Raw genomic sequence first — 17,835 nt, 5'->3', positions numbered from 1 at the left:
CCCAAAGCCATTCTGTCTTGCTAGGGTTGAGCTGAAGCCAGTTTCTCCCCAGCCAAAGCCTCACAGCTTCCAGGCACTGGGTCAGCACCAGGATGCATGCCCTGAGCCTATCCTGAGCCCAACAGAGTTTACCGACAAGTGTGCTCAGTGCCATCTCAGTATTATAAAGTGGCTACATCCTGACTAAAAAGGTCGCAGACAACCTGCTTCTTCCAGGGCCATCTGAAACTGGTCCAGAAAAGGGAAGGTTGGAGCCTGGATGAAAATTGTCCAGATGTCTTTGGTCCAGTGATGGTCTCTTAAGGAGGGGGTGGATAACCACCTCTTTCAAAGCAGACGGAACCACCTCCTCCCACAGAGAAACATTCACCACCTGCATGGACCCAACCACCTGCCATGTGTTCCAAAGGTGGAAAAATATTCAGACGAAATATCAGAAATTATCAATAAAGAGTAGCAAGGAAGTGGCCTGTTGCATTACTTTCCCTTTCCTCGGTCTTCTGAAAATGAGATCCAGAAGATCTGAAGGATGGTTTCCCGGATCCTTTTTGTCCTTGCACCATAGATGATGGGATTCATCATGGGTGGAACCAGGATATAGAGGTTGGCAACGATGATGTGGACACTGGGAGCAATCCTGTGGCCAAATCGGTGAGTAAGAAAGGAGAAAAATGCTGGAGTGTAGAATATCAAGATCACACAGAAGTGAGACCCACAAGTGCCAAGAGATTTGATACGTGCCTCCTTGGAGGGAAGCCTGAACACTGCCTGGAGAATCAGGACGTAGGATGTCATGATGAAGATTAAATCCAGGCCACCTGTTAGAAAGGCCACAGTCAGGCTGAAAACTTTGGTAAGCCGAGTGTCAGAACATGTCAGTTTCACTAGGGACATGAACTCACAGTAGGTGTGAGCGATGGTATTGCCCCTGCAAAATGGGAGCCACTTGAGGAGAAAGGGATGGGGGCAGAGGAGGACAGTCGCTCGGATCAAAACTGCCAAGCCACCTTAGCGATGACACGGGTGGTCAAGATGGCAGAGTGCCTCAGTGGGTTGCATATTGCCACATAGCGATCAAAGGCCATGGCGGCTAAGAATCCAGATTCCATGGTGGACACGGAATAGATCAAGAACATTTGGGCTAAACAGGCATCAGGATGGATGCTCCTATCCTGAAACCAGAAAATGCTGAGCATTTTGGGTACAGTGGAGGTGGAGACAATGAGATCTGCAACAGCCACCATGCAGAGGAACAAGTACATGGGCTCATGGAGGCTTGGCTCGCTCTTGATAACCCCCAGAAGAAAGCAGTTCCCCAAAAGGGCGATTACGTAGATGGAGCAGAAGGGGATGGAGATCCAGATATGAAAATCTTGCAGGCCTGGGATCCCAAGAAGAATAAAGGAGGAAGGGTGGAGCGTGGTCCAATTTGTGGATGACATGCTCCGATCGGTGGTGGGACCATTCAACTCTACCACATGACAGCTCTCAGATCCTGAAAGGAAACAGAAGGATTTCCACACATTGTTCATCCATCAAGAAGAGGCCAAGCATGGACCGATCTTATTGGTGCCACCCAATCCTTCACCACTGACAAAAGAATAGGAGGGCACGCTAGGGAGGTTCTGGGATGAGGAGGAAGGACTTTCAGATACATTCTCTGAGCAAAACGTAAGTTCACCCAAAAAATGAATTCTTGACACCCCCCCTTGAATAGTAGAAAGCCCAGAAAAGCTTTCTTTGTTTTGTTGATGATGTCCCTGATGTTCCTGTTGGTCCTGCTTGTTTTGGGAGTCCTGGGCTAATTGAACTAATCAACCCATGCGATCCTATAGAATCAGGATCCCAAAAGTGTTGATTGAGCTAGTTGAGCTAGTTTGATATCATGACTTGGGGTGGTCAACATCAAGTAAGGGATTAGATTTATTTCTGTGTACCTATTTTTACCTTTCTACTTAGAATTGGTTGGATGGTTCCTCATCTGAGGCAGACAAATAACTCGTGATCTCAGTGATTTCTCCTTTCCAGGATCTGAGCCCTGTGTGGGACTGGACTTCACTGCTCCCTGGCGCACGTCACAAGAAGGCTTGGAAAGGAAGTGAAGGCCCCTTGCTCTCCAGGTTCAAGCTCCTGAGGGACCAAGGGTCCAGCACACTTCAAGGAGCATCCTCTTTTGCTCCCTATTGCCCACCCACCTTACAGCTGGGGATGGGGGAAGAATTCTAATGTTAAGAGCTGTTACCAGATGGAGCAGAGGAGGAGGAGGAGGAAGAATGGCAAATTTGTGGGGATGAAAGCTCCTTCATCAGACAGTGGATCTTTATCCTGAGAGAGACTCGTTGCCCGTGGTTGGGATGGTCTCATTACATCTCCGCTCCTTCCCACTCACCTACGTAGGGAAGAGTTCTAGGAGAACCTCATGCAGCTGCCAGAGGGACTGTAGACCAGAGACGGTCGTGCGAGAAGACTCCCCTTTCTCATGAACTCACCCCAAGACTGGTAAACAAGGTCCCTCTCAACTCCCCCCTCCCATTATGGGCCTGAAGATCATGCACTACAAAGACAATTGTGATGCCCTCCCCTCCCCTGCCCTCCCCAACCCTTTACCTGCTCCTGTGTCAGGAAGAAACCTCCTTGTGCTTCCAGCCCAACCAGCTGCAGGGAGAGAAAAGGAGAAGGCAGTTTCTAGGTCCATGAGGTATATAAGTCCTGCTCCGAGGGAAGACCACATCCCAGCACAGTTGCACCACCTGCTCAGAGTGAAAAACAGATCCCAACGGAATTGCACCACCTGCTGAGATTGGCCACGTATAACCTCACAGAGAGAAAGAATCAGCCTACAACTGCATCACATAGCCAGGATCCTTGGCAAGGAGGGGGCTTCTTGGGGCCCTTTTCTCAGGAAGAAGGAGGCCAAGAGAGTCTTCCCAGGAGCTAAGAACTGAGCATCATCAGAAGCACCCTGAAGCGGACTGCAGCCATGGCCCCTTTAATCCAGAGTTCTCGGTCTCACAGGGACCTCCATGGACGGCCCCTAATTTCATCGCTCAGATCAGTCCCTCTGGGAACTGTGCCTTTGTGTAAGGAAACACTACTGGAAACAACGTGTGGGCTAATTGTGCAGCCCACAGATCCAGAAAGCAAAGCCATGGGGTGTGGAGTGGGTAATGGGCGTCCTCCATGGTGGCCCCACTCTCCCCGCAGAGGTTCGTGCATCCCCTATGTTTGTTTGCACATCACGGTAAAATCAGCACCGTTTCAGCATGCCTTCGGACCTAGCTAATTGTGGGTAGCTCTTATAGGAAGTATTTAGCAAAGTACTTTTGCTTTATGGTATTTATATTGTTTCTATCCTATGGGTTAATTGGCTTAATGTTTTGGGGTTAACTACCTAGAGTCCTTTTGGAGTGGGGCGGATTACAAATACTGTCAATTAAATAAATATAAATAAAATCAAATTGTTCAAGAGGCATGGTCAGAATACATTATGCACCTCCAGTAGCCTTGCATCTGTCTCTCATCTATTCTGTTTCCCAGGGTGGCAGCCATCATCAAGGAAGTTCTCTATGGGGGCCACCTCTCACTTGGGCTAAGTCTGAACCTGGGCCTACTGCACACCAGGCAGCCTTCTCCAGATCACGTGCAGTGGGATTTCCTCCAGTCTGGCTTTTCTTTCATTTTTAACCAAATACAGGCTTCAAGAGAGTATCTGTCTAGTAGTCCAAAACGTCAACTCCTGTAAAAATAAAAGAAATATACCCATTTCTCTTCCCCCACCGACCCACAAAAGAAACTTCCTACAGACTTCACTGTGGCTCTCCACCCAGCAATCATTCATGTTCCTAAGAATATGGGTCCCCATTTCTGACTATTCATGCGAAGCAACCCATGCTGTAAGATGGATCATGCCGGACACTATCCAGAAGAAAAAACACAGGTCTAATGCTCTTCCAGAAGGTCACTAAACCCATTCATATAAACAGCCTTCACAATTCCTTCCCGATAGAACAGGGTTCCTCAACCTTGGCAACTTGAAGATGTGTGGACTTCAACTCCCAGAATTCCCCAGCCAGCCACACATCTTCAAGTTGTCAAGGTTGAGGAACCCTGCTACAGAACACCAGTTCCCCCAGTCCCAAGATTCGGATGGCCCCAATCCCACTGGCATTTGGAAAGCTTTGAGGACTTGGCTATTCCCTCAGGCATTGGGCCGAGACGTTAGGTGAGCTCTGCTGCATGCGGTATGTTTGTGTTATGATTGTAGCTTTTATTTGGAATGTTGTGTGGTTTTTATTAATATTATTGATCATTGTAGTTAGTCATCCAGTGTTGCAGAAGCGAGATGAGAAGCCATATAAACGGAATAAATAAATAAATAAATAAATAGCCTGACTTTCAGCCTTTCTGAAGTGCCAGGCAGGCTTTATGTAAGGAGATGCCTCTGTGGGAGCCAGGTGTCCCGTCTCTGTAGCAACCCAACCCCAAATATTGGTGGAAGGCAATGCCCTAGGACCAGAGGGGAGGAGACATGCCCACAGCAGCCTAAAGTGGCCAATAGGAGTGGGGTAGAGCCCGGCTCCACCCACTTCATCACCAACATCTTCAGCAAGGTGGAAGTTATGGCCAGAGGAGTCTTCCCTGTGCTTTGGCAAGCCCCCCCGTTGTGGCCCCACCAAAGACTTTGCAACTGCAATGCATCCCAGCCTTTATCACCCCCTATTTGACACTTTGATTATTGCAACATACTCTCTGTAGGACTGCCTTTGAAAATGGCTCAGAAGCTAGTGAAAGTGGCAACCAGGACAGGAGCCGTTAAACGCATGTCCCTTAAGTGCTGGGTAGGGTGTCCGTTGGCTTCTGAGTCCAATTCAAGGTGCTGCTTTTACTTAAACTTGGCCTAGATGGCAGGTTTCCTTAGGGACTCTCTCCTCCAGGCACAATCTGCCTGGCCCAGGTGTTCAAGTGGGAGGCGGGGGGGGGGCTGAGCAATTCACCCCTGGCAGAATTCCAAGGGACCTGGACCCGAGGGAGCCCTTGCCCTGGGAGGTGTGACTGCCACCCTCCCGGCATCATTTGAACCGCCCTCGGTGAGGTGACCCTCCGTACGCCACCTTCTTAGGGAAGCTCTCTTTATACTTATTGTAAACCACCAGGAGTCATGCAGAGCATATACGCCGCTTGCAGAGAAGTAAATAAATAATATTTCTCCGAGACTCCTGCTGAGTCCCTGGCGGAGGTAAGAGTTGAGGCACATTGAGGCAGGAAAGAGTTAATCTAAGAAGCGGGTCTCCTGGACCTTCGTCAGGGGAGGAATAAGATTTTGGCCCAAGATGGCCAGTGAGAGTTTTGTTCAAAGGAGGCGCCTGCTTGTAAGCAAGCCCGGCAGCAGAAGCTGGGGCCGTTTTGGAGCTGGGGGGGCGGCTGGAGAGCAGGAGGAGGCCTGCCGCTGCAGGAATAACGGCAGGGTGGATTCACCACTTCAGGTTTCGATGGCCACGCGTCTCTTTCGGCTCCCTCTCGGTTAACAAGAAGGATCCTTTTCTGCTGGGCTTGTGGGGCGCAGAGTGCTCGGTATGGGCCCGCTGATCGCTCTGCATCCAGTTTGAGGGTTATGTTCTAGCAGTTTTTAATGATTACGGTTTTTTTATGAGCAGCGGGAGTTATTGGCATGCATTACCTCGATCAGTTAGACTGAGGCCGCATATAAATGCAGCCAATAAATAAATACTGATTTGCAGATGACCCAAAGTTCAGAGAGGTCTCTAAACATTGGAGGAGATTGGAGGAGGAAGAACAGACTGAAAATACCTAGATCAGCTAAGGCTGTGGGCTGAAATGACAGGGAGAATGTCAAGTTGCATTCATTTATTATAAAAAACTTATATGGCTGGCCATCTTAACCAGTGTAATCCTGGATGGCAAACGAAATGATAAAACCACAATAAACAAGCAAGAACCAAATAGAACAGCCTAATCAAGGCCCCTTTAAACATGTCTTTAACAAATGAAGCAAGCACACGTGTGCTGGCTCCACCAGCTTCCCAGCCCCGAGATCTGTGGGAAAATAAGGTCTTCAAGACCCTCCAGAAGGCCAGTGAGGTCAGGGGAAGTTGTCCCATAGGGCAGGGGCCATGAAGGAGAAGATCCACTTCCTGGGTCCCACTAGATGTCATTGTTTCACAGAGGGAACCCGGAGCATGCCCACCCTACCTACAGATCTGGTGGGATGGGCAGAAACCCCAAGTAACTGCCCCCTGCCTTGTGGGGCTTTAAAGGTGACATTTAAAGGCTTTAAAGGCTTCTGGATACAGTTCAAAGCACCAGGAGCCAGTGCAGCTCATATAGCAGTGATTTAACACGGGGTGTGCCCAAAACTGCACGTGCTGCCACATTGTGGACCAGCTGAAGCTTTCAAATGCTCTTAATGGACAGCCCTGGGTAGAGCATGGGGTTTCACATCTGGGTAGGAAAAATGGAAGCACAAATCTAGGTTGGGGGAGTCTCTGTCTTGGCAGTAGTCCATGTGAAAGAGATCTCAGTGTCCTGGTCTACCCAAAGGTAAACATGACCCAGCGATATGACATAGCTAGTCTAATGCTATCTTCAGGTGCATTAATAGGGCAGAGTTCAGACCATGGGAAGTAACTGTTTCTCTCTACTCCATGCTGGTCAGATCTCACTTGGAGTCCTGTATCAGTGCCCTTTTTGGACTGTGGTGCCCAGGACAGTGACTGATCAAGTTCAGAGCAGGGCCAGCAAGATAAACGAGGGTCTGGAAGCCAAGCCCTGTGAGGAGCAGCTAATGGATCTGGTACGTTTAGTCTACAGAGGAGATGACTGAGGGGTGATAGCAGTCTTCAGATATCTGATTGGTTCCTAGCTAAAAGAGGAAGTCTTCAGACTCAGAGTCCAAACTCAAAGCCACCAGGAGCTCCCAAATGTTGAGATCTCTAGGCTGCTCATGATGCGTGAACCTTTGAGAAAAGGAACAGGATCACATTTTAGAATGAGGAGAGGACACCTGGGAGGATGAAAGCTGAACAAATTATCAGGCTGAACCCCATCCTTTAAATTAGTTTGTTACTTCTCATAACCTAGCCTGTCTGAGTAAACTGAAACACTCACTCCACTCAGAATGACTGTGGATATTTTCCAAAATATATAATAGCACAAGAACCTCCTTATTCACCTCTATGACTGTATCAGACGTTCCTGTGGGAAGCATGTCAGCTGTCAAGATGTTCAATAACAGCAGCCTGAACCTGTTATCCTTTGTCCTGACTGGCATTCCTGGGATGGAGGAAAAGAATGCTTTGATGGCCTTTCCTCTGTTTGTGCTCTGTGTCTTCACGCTGCTTGGGAACAGCCTCATTCTCTTTGTCATCAAAACTGACCCAAGCCTTCATGAACCCATGTACATCTTCCTTTCCATCCTTGCCTGCTCAGATCTGGGCCTCTCCATGTCCACCTTTCCAACTATGCTGAGAGTTTACTGGTTTGACTCCAAGGAAATCACATTTCGTGCTTGTATTACCCAAATGTTCTTCATCCATGCATTTCAATGGCTGGAGTCTGGCATTCTGGTGGCAATGGCTTTTGACCGTGTTGTTGCAATCCGTGAGCCACTGAGATACAGAACACTCTTCCCAAACATAGCTGTTGCAAAAATAGGAATAGCTGCTGCAGTCAGATGTATCTGTGTCTGCTTCCCAACTCCCTTTCTGATTAAACGTCTACGCTTCTGCAGCTCCAGTATACTTTCTCACTCCTACTGTCTCCATCCTGATATAATGAAGCTAGCCTGTGTAGACATAAAGGTCAATATCTTGTATGGTTTGATTATCATCATTTTTACACTGGGATTCGATGTTGTCATCATTCTTGTGTCCTACATCATGATTCTGAAAACTGTTTTGGGCATTGCATCCCATCGAGAACGTCTCAAGGCTCTCAACACTTGTGTTTCCCACATTTGTGCCATCCTCATTTTTTATGTCCCAATGATCAGTGTCAGTTTGCTCCATCGATATGGGAAACACTTTTCCCCCCTTGTGCACATGCTGATGGCCAACATCTACATTATGGCCCCACCTTTCCTTAATCCCATTGTGTACAGCATGAAGACCCAGCAGATTCGGCAGAGAATATACAACATTTTCCTGAGGAAGCAAACCAGGATTTGATGGTAGAAAATTCTGAGGGTAATAAAAAAGGACTTGGATTGTACTGAAACTAAAAAGTTAAGGAAGAATAGAATGCAAAATAAAATGCTTCCATTCCTACAAAATAAAGCGCTTCCATATTACAGATGGAAATTCTCATCTGTCATAAACAACATTTCTTTCCTACATGATGACTGATGGTCAACCCACCTCACATCATTTGTGAGTGAATTACCATCAATCACGTCATCCTTCCAGATAGCTTCTCTGAACTGGGTGTGGGTGGAGGCGCCATTAGATGCTGGCTCACCTTTACTTGGAACACCAATTCCAGTGTACAACAATCTGTTCCTTTCTCCATGCTTGGACATCAACATCAGAGATAGGCAGGTGTCTTAGACAACTTTTCCCATGAACCTTTATAATTGGCAATGCTGGCTGGGGCTTGTAGGAATTATGGTGCACCTGGTTGCCTGTCAATGGGGGAGGTCACCTTGGAGTTTCAGCTGAGTACCATCATGTATGGAAATTACATGGAGTTCTGCTTCACCAGATATAAAGAAGAGGGAGCAGCACCCCAGATTAGGGCTTGAGCATGGAAATGATTTGGGTAAATATGAAGATGTGGACTCCCAGATCAAATAAGATGACAAACTAAGAATGGAGAAACAGCTGAGCTGGACTAAGTCAAAGATTCAGGTAATGCAACCTTTTGCTCCTGCCATGGCCCACCAGGTGTCTGTAAAGTGAAGATCACAAGGCAGCAACTGCACCTTTACACTGTGATTCTATAGATAATATAGAGATGCAGTGGAAGTCCTTCTCCATGAATTTGTTTCATGCCCTTTTGAACTTACCCACATTGGGGGCCATCATGACATCTTGACCTAGAAAATTCACATAGAGTTGCACCATGTAAATTTGTTGGAATCTCAAGCCATCCAGTTTCAACTTCTTCATCAAGGTGATTCCATGGGGTTCTCTTTGGGGGGCGAGGTGGGGAGAGTATGCCTAACTTTGTGTACATCTCTTAACATGTTTCTCCTTTCTTGCCTTTTATTTTATAAACTGAAGAATCCTAAGTTCACTGAGTGAGCAAACAGGAAGAGCAAACAAGGTGGAGGGAGTTCAAGTGGAATCCCAAATGGATTTTCTATACAAGGTGTAGAAATTAGAAATAATCCTAATAAATTGTCTTGATTCTATATAAGTACTTCAAATTATGTCATCTTTCTCAGGGTCCCTCCTTCTTTTTATTTTTCTAGTTATTTGCAAAGACATTAACCATGCTAGATTTCTTCCTTCCTTAAGCAACTTGTGTCTTTCATCTACCTCTTGTGTCCTGGTGTATCTTGTTGGCATATATGATCAGATCTTTCTTGCCATAATTAGCTTTGAAATAGAAAGCATTTGATGGTGACGCTAGTGCTGAAATTGTTGGATTTATCGTTGCTTTTAGGAAACCCCAAATTTTTGACAGATTTTCTCTTATAATATGTCCCCTCAGATTCTTGTCTTGTTTCTTTATACCATAAATATCGGTGAAGCCCATGCTCCTTTTATTGTTGTTGCTGTTGTTATTTTCTGCTACTAGGAAATTTTATCCATCCTGTTATCCATGACAGACAGCTTGCTCTGTAATATCATCTGAGATTGGGGAAAGCTGATCCACCACCCTCTTTTACGTCTTGCAATATTATGAATTTTACTCTTGGCTTTTTTGCATTTCATACAAATCTATTCATCGTTCTTTATCAATCCAGCAATTTTTATCTGGGATTTGAATTGGTACCCTTTGAAACAAGAAGTTTATCTTGGATAATACATTCATTTTTATTGGCGCCGTAAGTCCTAGCCAGGAACGTTTTAAGCTTTTCCTCCTTTTGGACTCCTCCAAGGTCTTGTTTTATTTCTTTCCATGGCTTGTTGTAATTGTTTTGAAATATGTCTTTGTTGCATCCTGTCAAGTGAAGTCACAAATCTCTCTCGGGATCTTTTCTTATCTCAAAGCCAGTCTCTTTTTTCACAAAATTTTCTTCCTGGGAGGTTAAGTGCCTGGCTATTACCTTCGTTTTCTTTCCATTGATTTGGTATCCAGAAAAGCAACCAGAACCGTGATTACTTTCATCAGCTGCCCTGTGGAGCTTATGCTCTGTGCAGGTTGACACGTTCCCAACAGTCACAGGCCAAAGACCTGAGGAATCCCTCCAGGCGGGCTTTTCCAAACATTTAACCAAATGCAACTTCCAAAACAAAAACTCTGCACTGTAGCCCAAAAATTCAACTCCAGCCAAAATAAAAGAAACGCACCCATTTCTCTTCCCCCCACCACCCTGCAAAAGTCTTCCCTGTGACTCCCACTGCGCAATCATCCACGTTTCCAAAGAATGTGGCACCCCCTCCACGTGGCCCATGCTGTAAGACGGCTCATGCCAGACCACATCTGGAGGTGACACTTGGTGGCACAGAGCTTCACTGCTGCTCACCATCCCTTCTGTCCTGACGACCAGCCTGATCTGCGCCGCCCCGACGGCCGAGCTCGTTTTCTCAGCGATGGAGCATGTGATTGGTACTGTCCCTTTTAGTGTTTTAATGCGGGACATTTTCAGGGGAGTGGTTGGTGGACTCCCTCACTGCAACCCGCTCCCACCCAGCATCACCCCTTCCCGGTGGGGAAGGAAGTTGTGCTGAAGCGGAGGCAGGATGCTCTCAGGCATCCCTTGAGCACAGAATAGGAGCCCTTTCCTGGCTGAGCAGGAGTGCTGCGGAACGGGCAAAAGTGGCCTGGATCCCACGGAAGACGATCAAGAGACAGAGAGCCCAAGGCAAGGCCACTCACGATGCCAGGGTAAGGTGGCATCAGAGCAGGTTTGGCGCCTTGCAAGAAATTATCTTGGCTGTCGTTCCCAATTGTTTTTTGTCTCCAGATGCCTTCAGCTCCCAGAGTTCCCAGCCATGGGCTGGCTGCCAATTCTGGGAGACGAAGCCCCCCGCACTGGGAACACACCATCAGGCAGGCTGGGGAAGGATGGGTGACAATTTTGCAGAGCAGAAAGTTTCTAGTTGCACACAGCCTCTCCCTTGAAGGGAAGACCTGGGTCTGTGATCTTCTGGGTGGCAGGAAAGAGAAGGGGGTGGAATGCTCCAAAGTGGGAGATGCGGGTGCCTGGGCCCCCCTCCCCTCAGGTAAAGTCCAAGAACCCGGGCGGGGCGTTTGTACTGTCAACGCCTCCTCTGGCCCTTCCTTCTCTAATGCAACATCACACCAACAGGCACACCGAGAGAGATGTTGTTATGGCTGAAGGCCAGCAACTTAATGTACCCTGCAAAAATGTAGACGTCCAAACAGATAGGGCTGAAGATAACAGTAGCAGAAGATAATGCATGGCAGCAGGGGAGGGAGCCAGCTCACTATTTTATGGCTGCCACACTCTGCGCGCCCTATAAATAATAGTAGGCTGTCTCCCGGAAAGTAAGAGGAGACAAGGAATTCGTCTGAGTAACATTGGGAGCTTCCCAAACAGGGCATCACGCTGTGCAGATCCTTATCACATTCACCATAAAGCCAGCAATGCCCAATTGTTCTGATCACCCAAAGCCACAGGACCACGATGCTCCTCACGAGGCCCGCGCCTCTCAGCAGAGCAGATGGGAGGATGTGAAAGGGGCAGGGAAAAGCCTCCAGGGTGGGTGGGCTGTCCAGGGTGGTATCTCATTCATCAGGTTGTGACAGGCTCTGATTCCCGCCCCAGGAGACAAGAGATTAGGCTTTGCTGTTCAACGCCTAGGATTTGCTGAAGCACCCCACAAGCCTCATCATGGTCCATGGATACCAGAAGCTCTGGGAGAGGCCAGTTTCATCGGTGGGAGATGCGCCAGTGATCCTAGGTATCAGAATCAGAAATGCTGGGCATATTCATGGGTCCAGGGCCCTTTTCGGAGAGAAGGAGGCTGGGTCCCCCTCCCCTTTGGCCACTGAAGACATGGCAGCAGCCTTCTTTCTGCAGCTTTCACACACAGGGCATAGCACACCCTGCACAGGGTTGGCATTACCCATTTTCTCCATCACCTCAACCCAGTGCCTACCAAATGTCTTTGACCCCAAATTCCATAATCTCAACCAGCATCATTCTTGTTCACACTGGCTGGAGATTATAAGAGCCGAGTCATGCGGTCACTTCTTGGCTTCCAGAGGAACTCTCGTTTGTCTCTAAAACCTAGAAGGCAGAGTTTTGGGGGGCTGAAGGTTGAACGGAGTCTTTGATGACAGAGGCCCCACGGCACAACCTACATCTGAGTTCATGTCATTTAAATTCAAATTAATCAACTATAAAATATAATTGATTATCAATGTTTCCCATGTGTTAAATCATTTCCCCCTGTCACCCCTTTAGAAGAACCAGTTTGAGGCAACCTGGGGGGAGTCAGAATGTTATAACCAAATCTTGGATGCTCTGAAGTCTCGGGTTGGGCCACAAATTGCTTTCTCTCAGTGACGTGTATACGTGTGCATAAAATGTGCAAATTGCCAAAATTTAGATTCCCTAGGCCAGTGTTTCTCAACCACGGCCACTTTAAGCTGTGTGGACCTCAACTCCCAGAATTCTGGCTGGGGAATTCTGGGAGTTGAAGTCCACGCAGCTTAAAGGGGCCATGGTTGAGAAACACTGGCCTAAGCTATAAAGCAGACCCAGCCCCCAAACAGGAGAACTACGATACAGCTGAGCCCTACACACTTCCATACCACCAATTTTCATCTGTTTATGGCCTAGAAAAAAAGCAGCGGGGAACAATCTGTTTAACACCCGCAGCCTCTCTGTGTCAAATGCATCATAGACAAGCGGCGTAACACAATGTGCTGGGGAAGGGGTTTCCTTCTGTTCTCAGCATTCGTGGCAACTCGAAGCAGCTTCCCAATCCGATCAGACAACCGCCACCTGCTCCTCCCGAAGAGAGATTTTCAAGGGTTCCAGACCAGTGCTTGGGAAAGCCTTTTTCGTAGCTAGCCCCATGGGGCCAAACAAAGGGTGTTTCAGAGGCGGTTTCCACAGTCAGAATCCCTCCCAAAGCTGCTCTGTGTCTCGCGGAGGTGAAAACTGTGAGAATTCAGGAGAAATAATGGTCCCACCCAAAGGAGCGCAGATGGAGGAGGACTCGGTTGGCAGTCCCGCTCAGGGGACCCCACCATGGCCCAGCTGGGAGCCACGGGCAGTTTCCCCCATCCCTCTGAGGATCCATTGGAGGAGGACGGCTCTTGGTGGCCTCCACTTTCTTGGTTAAGGGCGGTCAAAGGAGGTGCCTTGATTCTTCGCTTTCCAGTGTCTCTAATGCTCAGGGCGTTTCACTCCGACCATCACTTTATTGCAGCGCTCCCTGGAAGGTTCGCGGGATCGCCGCACCGCAGCTTCCTGTCAGCAGTTCAGGAAGCAACGCCCAACCCATAACCTTGCACCAGAGGAAAGCCCACTGGTGCCAGGAGGAAAAGGCCCACCTGCGGGGGAGTGCCCAGGGCATTTGGAAAACAAACCTTAAAATAAAGACTCGCACCCTCAACAACAACAGAGAACAGAACCCACTGCCTTGCATTTGACCCTCAGCAGATGGAGAACTGCCTTGTCAACATGGGCAGCAAACTGGAGCAGCTGTTTAGAGACTTGCTGCACTTCCATGATGGCTGGACTAGAGGAGAAGATATTTTTATATTTTCTTTCTTTCCTTTTTTTCCTTTCCTGCACTTCTGGCTTTTCTTCTTTATTCTAAATATTAGTTCTTGTTCATTTTTAATCTTTCTTTTCTTAACATTTTAGTAAAGATAGATGGATGGATGGATGGATGGATGGACGGATGGACGGACGGATGGATGATTAGAGGAGGGGAGCTGCCCTTGAACTGCAAAAGGGGTGAATCCCCTCCGGGATCCAGAAGAACTGCGCCCCCCCCCCCAGTGGTGGGGACCAGGCTTTCACCCGGCTCCCAAGAAGCCACTGACTCCACGGGTGCTCCCTGGTTGAGGCAGAGGCCCACAGGAGGATCGGGAGAGTCTGATGCCTCCAGTCCTGGGCAAGGGGTTTATTATCCTCCCTGATTTATGACCTGCTGCGCCTGCATGCAGATGGTTTCATTGGGAGGATGGGGCCCAAAGAATGAGAGCACTTAGCTGTGTTTGCCCAGGGAACTCCATGGGAGGAAAGATCCCATGGTGGTGTCCACAGCAGTGGTCAAAAAAGTCAAGATGGCTGCAACGACATGATCGAAGCTCCACCTGTTCTTATGCGCGACAGACATAAAAGACAGGCAGAACTTCAATCACACCATCACAACTGCCACCTTGACTATTTTGACAATACCGTGAAGACCCTGCTGAAGCTCCGTGTTCTCCTCCTCCCCCATCCCAGCCCTCAGGGGTTTATCTAGGGCTTTTTATTGGCTGTGGGTTTGATTTGGTCTTGATTTGCTTAATGCAGTGAAGGGTGGCTGGACTCACTTAGCCGCAGAGCCCCTGAACATTAGACTCGGAAGGCGCTCTGGAGGGCGGCCACGGAGCCCACCCCCTGCTGAAGGCGGGGGCCCAGATGGAAGCCTCCAGTTGCACACCTTCAGGAAGGCAGCCCTCTGCCTGGGGGTGGGGGTGGGGTCTTTCACTCCACTCCCTCCAGAGAGTGGCTGCCCCTCCTAAGCAGGAGCAGGAGGGATCCCCGCGCTCCCTCTGCCTTCCCCCCCCCCTTTGAAAGGTTGGCTCGTTTCTCCCTTGCCCACCCGTCCCGCGGTGGTGCTCAACTGCCGGGGGAGGCTGGCAGCCCGGCCCTGGGCACTTTTGCCCAAACCTGCCTCTGAGTTCCCAGGAAAGCCCCAAGCAGAGCAGAGCCTTGCCAGCTGGAGCCCAGCCGCCCTCCCCGTTCCCATTACCTTCCCTTATTTTTAGAAAAACCCCTACTCATCCTTTCTCCCTTACATGGGCTTCAAGCAATAAACCCTCCGCGTTAAAAATAGCAGCAGCAGATCGGCCTTCCTCGGGGGCAGGGCAAGATCTCTCCGGAGCCGCAGAGGCGCATGTCCCGGGCTGGAGAGCGGGAGAGGGCTTTCCAGGGCGAGGTCTGCTGCAGCTCCTTGGGCGGAGGGGCTAATGCTGGAGATCAGCAGCAGCCACCGAGGGCATGGGGGTCCACCGGGGGGAGGGTAAAAAAAGTCAAGATGGCAGCCGCAACCCTCCCCCCTTCACAGACGCCTGGCAGTCACGGTGGGCAGCGAAGGGCAGCCCAAACGATGGGAGGTCTGTCTGGAGCGCGCGCGCGCATGCACCCCCCCCCCCGCTACTTTTGATAGAAAAGCAGAGTTAGAAATTCCCCGGCAAAGCTACGCAGTTGGATGGGTACTCCCTCCCTTCTCTCCTTCCTCACGTCCCCGTCCTCACGTTTCCAAGGAATTTCAGGCTCTTCTGTGTCACAAGCAGAAGCCCTACATTGGAAGTTTCCCCGGGGAGCGTCCCGCCCCGTCGGCAGGCGTAAAAGCCTGCCCAAGCCGTGGCGCAAAGCGCCGCCAAGGGATGGCATTGGGAGGAAAGACTCCAAAGGGAGAAGCAGCCGCAGAAACGGCGGCGACCTCCGCGGGGCTGGCGGGCATCTCGGGCGCACGTTTGCCCGCCTTCCGCCCCCCTCTCTCGCGCGGGGAGTGCAGCACTGTGGGCGCCTGGCAGGAGACGCGGCCGGAGCCTCGCTGCCCGGTGCCGTTGACCCAAGCAGCGCGCTCAGCCCGGGAAACCCGGAAGAGCCAGCGCGCCCCGTCACCGGCGCGTTTGGTCCGCAGGCAGTTTGGACCCTGCCCTAATTTCCGGACTTTGCACGACGTGGCAGCGAAGGCGCCTCAACGTAGCACGGGCGTCGCTAACTAGCCTGGATCGCCCCCGAGGCGCCGCCCGCTGGCCCTCCCCCCACCCTCAGCCCTCTCTGGAGGGCCGGCGTGGGCTGTGGGGCCTCGGGTGCGTTCTGCTCGCTGGGCACCGGCGCTGTGCAGTGGGCCAGGCTCCCAGTCCCTCTTCTCCTTTAGTAGAAGGATGAGCTGCTGCTTCTTTAACAGTCAGGCTGGGCAGGGCGACGGGCCCCGTGGGGGCGAATAAGGCACGACCCTTTGATCCAAGCCAGCCAGGACGACGGGCTCCCTGGACCTGGGTTGGCCCTTCGCCGCGTCATCTGCCTGAAGGCGGCTGGGGAGGCTGTGCTTCCCCACCAGGGCTGGCCAGACTGTCCTCTGCCTGAGCCTGCCGGCGGGAGGAGGCAACTCCCTCGGGGCGGGGCGGGGCGGGGGGGGGAGCACACAGACCCCCGGCTGGCTGATGGGAATTGAAAGGAAAGGCCTGCCCTCCTGGCCTCCTTTTTCTCTCTGGGCCCTCTCCTCCTCCTCCTGCGGCTTCCCAACAGCTCCCTCCCCTCCGTGGGAAAATGGGAGAAGGGGGGGGGAACCTTCTGACTCCTGCTGATATTCTGGCAGGGCCAGAGAGCTGGGCTGCAGGTGATTGCAGGGGTGGCCAGAGCAGAAGAAGACGGGGCTCCTGGCCTCCATCGTTCATGGGCAGGGGGGATCCTGCTGCTGAAGTGTCATCCTTGGGGCTGCAGGCCAAGGGCAGGGCCTGGCCTCTCCTGCATCTGGCAACCCTGGGGGATGATGAGTGGGGGCTGGGGGCTGGGTGACAACTGCCAGATCCCAGGCAGTTTCCAGGCACTTCTTCCAACGACGTCACATGGGTTCATCTTCTGATAAATCCAGCTCAAATGTCTAAGCAGATATAGCTAAATAAACAATGGAGGATTAGCTGGGTCAGGGGGCTACGAGCCTGCCCTTGGTTCCCAGAGATGGGACTGGCCCACCCAAGGGTCCACTGATGGCTGCATGTCCCTGGGCCAAGCTGGAATTTCCCTCCCACCCATCTGCCCCGCCCTACCACACCCCCAGATTCCTCTCCCCCACCCCACCCCAAGAGGAAGCCATGGGACAACCCAGTGAGCACACTCTTGTCTCTGGGAAGGGACCACCGTTGCTTGCCAGGAGGAAGGTTCAGGATGCCAGCAGATGACCCAGCTTTGTCTCTAGTGGTTTGAGGGCACTCAGAAATATCCTGAGTTCCCATAGCACGAGAGTTCAAAACATACGCTATATCATTAGTTATGAATTTCTGTTGGTAAATAACCCTGTTTTCAACTTTTCCGGCATCCAGTGTGTCTCAGTAGTAGGTTTTTGAAGTTTCTGTCTTCATGAAGGAGAACAAGGGAAATGAAATTCAGGGAAAAGAGCCACTGCATCAAAGAAACAAGGTGTGGACGTGTGTTGAATAGTCCAGCTCAGTGTTTTTCAAATTTGGCAACTTCAAGATGGGTGGACTTCAACTCTCAGAATGCTAGCTGAAGAATTCTGAGAGTTGAAGTCCACCCCTCTTAAAGCTGCCAAGTTTGAAGAACACTGGTCCAGCTTTTCCCAACACTCCTGCCCTTCTTTTCACCCACATTTCTAAGGCAAGACCTTAGAATATACCCTCTCTCTTGTTTTGGCTGCATTCACATGAAACTTTTCACCCAGTTACTGAGTTAACCCATCTTTCAGGATGTATACAATATATGGAGCTAAATGAATAGTCTGGGTTCATGCAACACATTCAGCTGTAAAGAAGAAGAAAACTATGAGT

General features: G+C 50.2%; 1 protein-coding gene and 1 pseudogene across 1 annotated transcript; one reads left to right on the top strand and one right to left on the bottom strand.

Annotated features, from left to right (window-relative positions):
* Positions 1 to 477: 477 nt before the first annotated feature.
* Positions 478 to 1,442, bottom strand: LOC148216022 (olfactory receptor 52K2-like; annotated as a pseudogene).
* Positions 1,443 to 7,223: 5,781 nt separating this feature from the next.
* Positions 7,224 to 8,199, top strand: LOC103063556 (olfactory receptor 51H1-like). Its single transcript, XM_007444338.2, is given in 2 exon segments — positions 7,224 to 8,174; positions 8,176 to 8,199. Coding segments are annotated over 2 exon segments (975 nt in total).
* The last annotated feature ends 9,636 nt before the right edge of the window (positions 8,200 to 17,835 follow it).

Source organism: Python bivittatus, unplaced genomic scaffold (genome assembly GCF_059951505.1).
Source record: "Python bivittatus isolate LINGU-HERP-01145 unplaced genomic scaffold, Pbiv_v1 ctg000340_np1212, whole genome shotgun sequence".
NCBI classification, from domain to species: domain Eukaryota; kingdom Metazoa; phylum Chordata; class Lepidosauria; order Squamata; family Pythonidae; genus Python; species Python bivittatus.
Note: the sequence above shows the minus strand (reverse complement) of the source record. Positions and strands in the feature narration are given on the sequence as shown.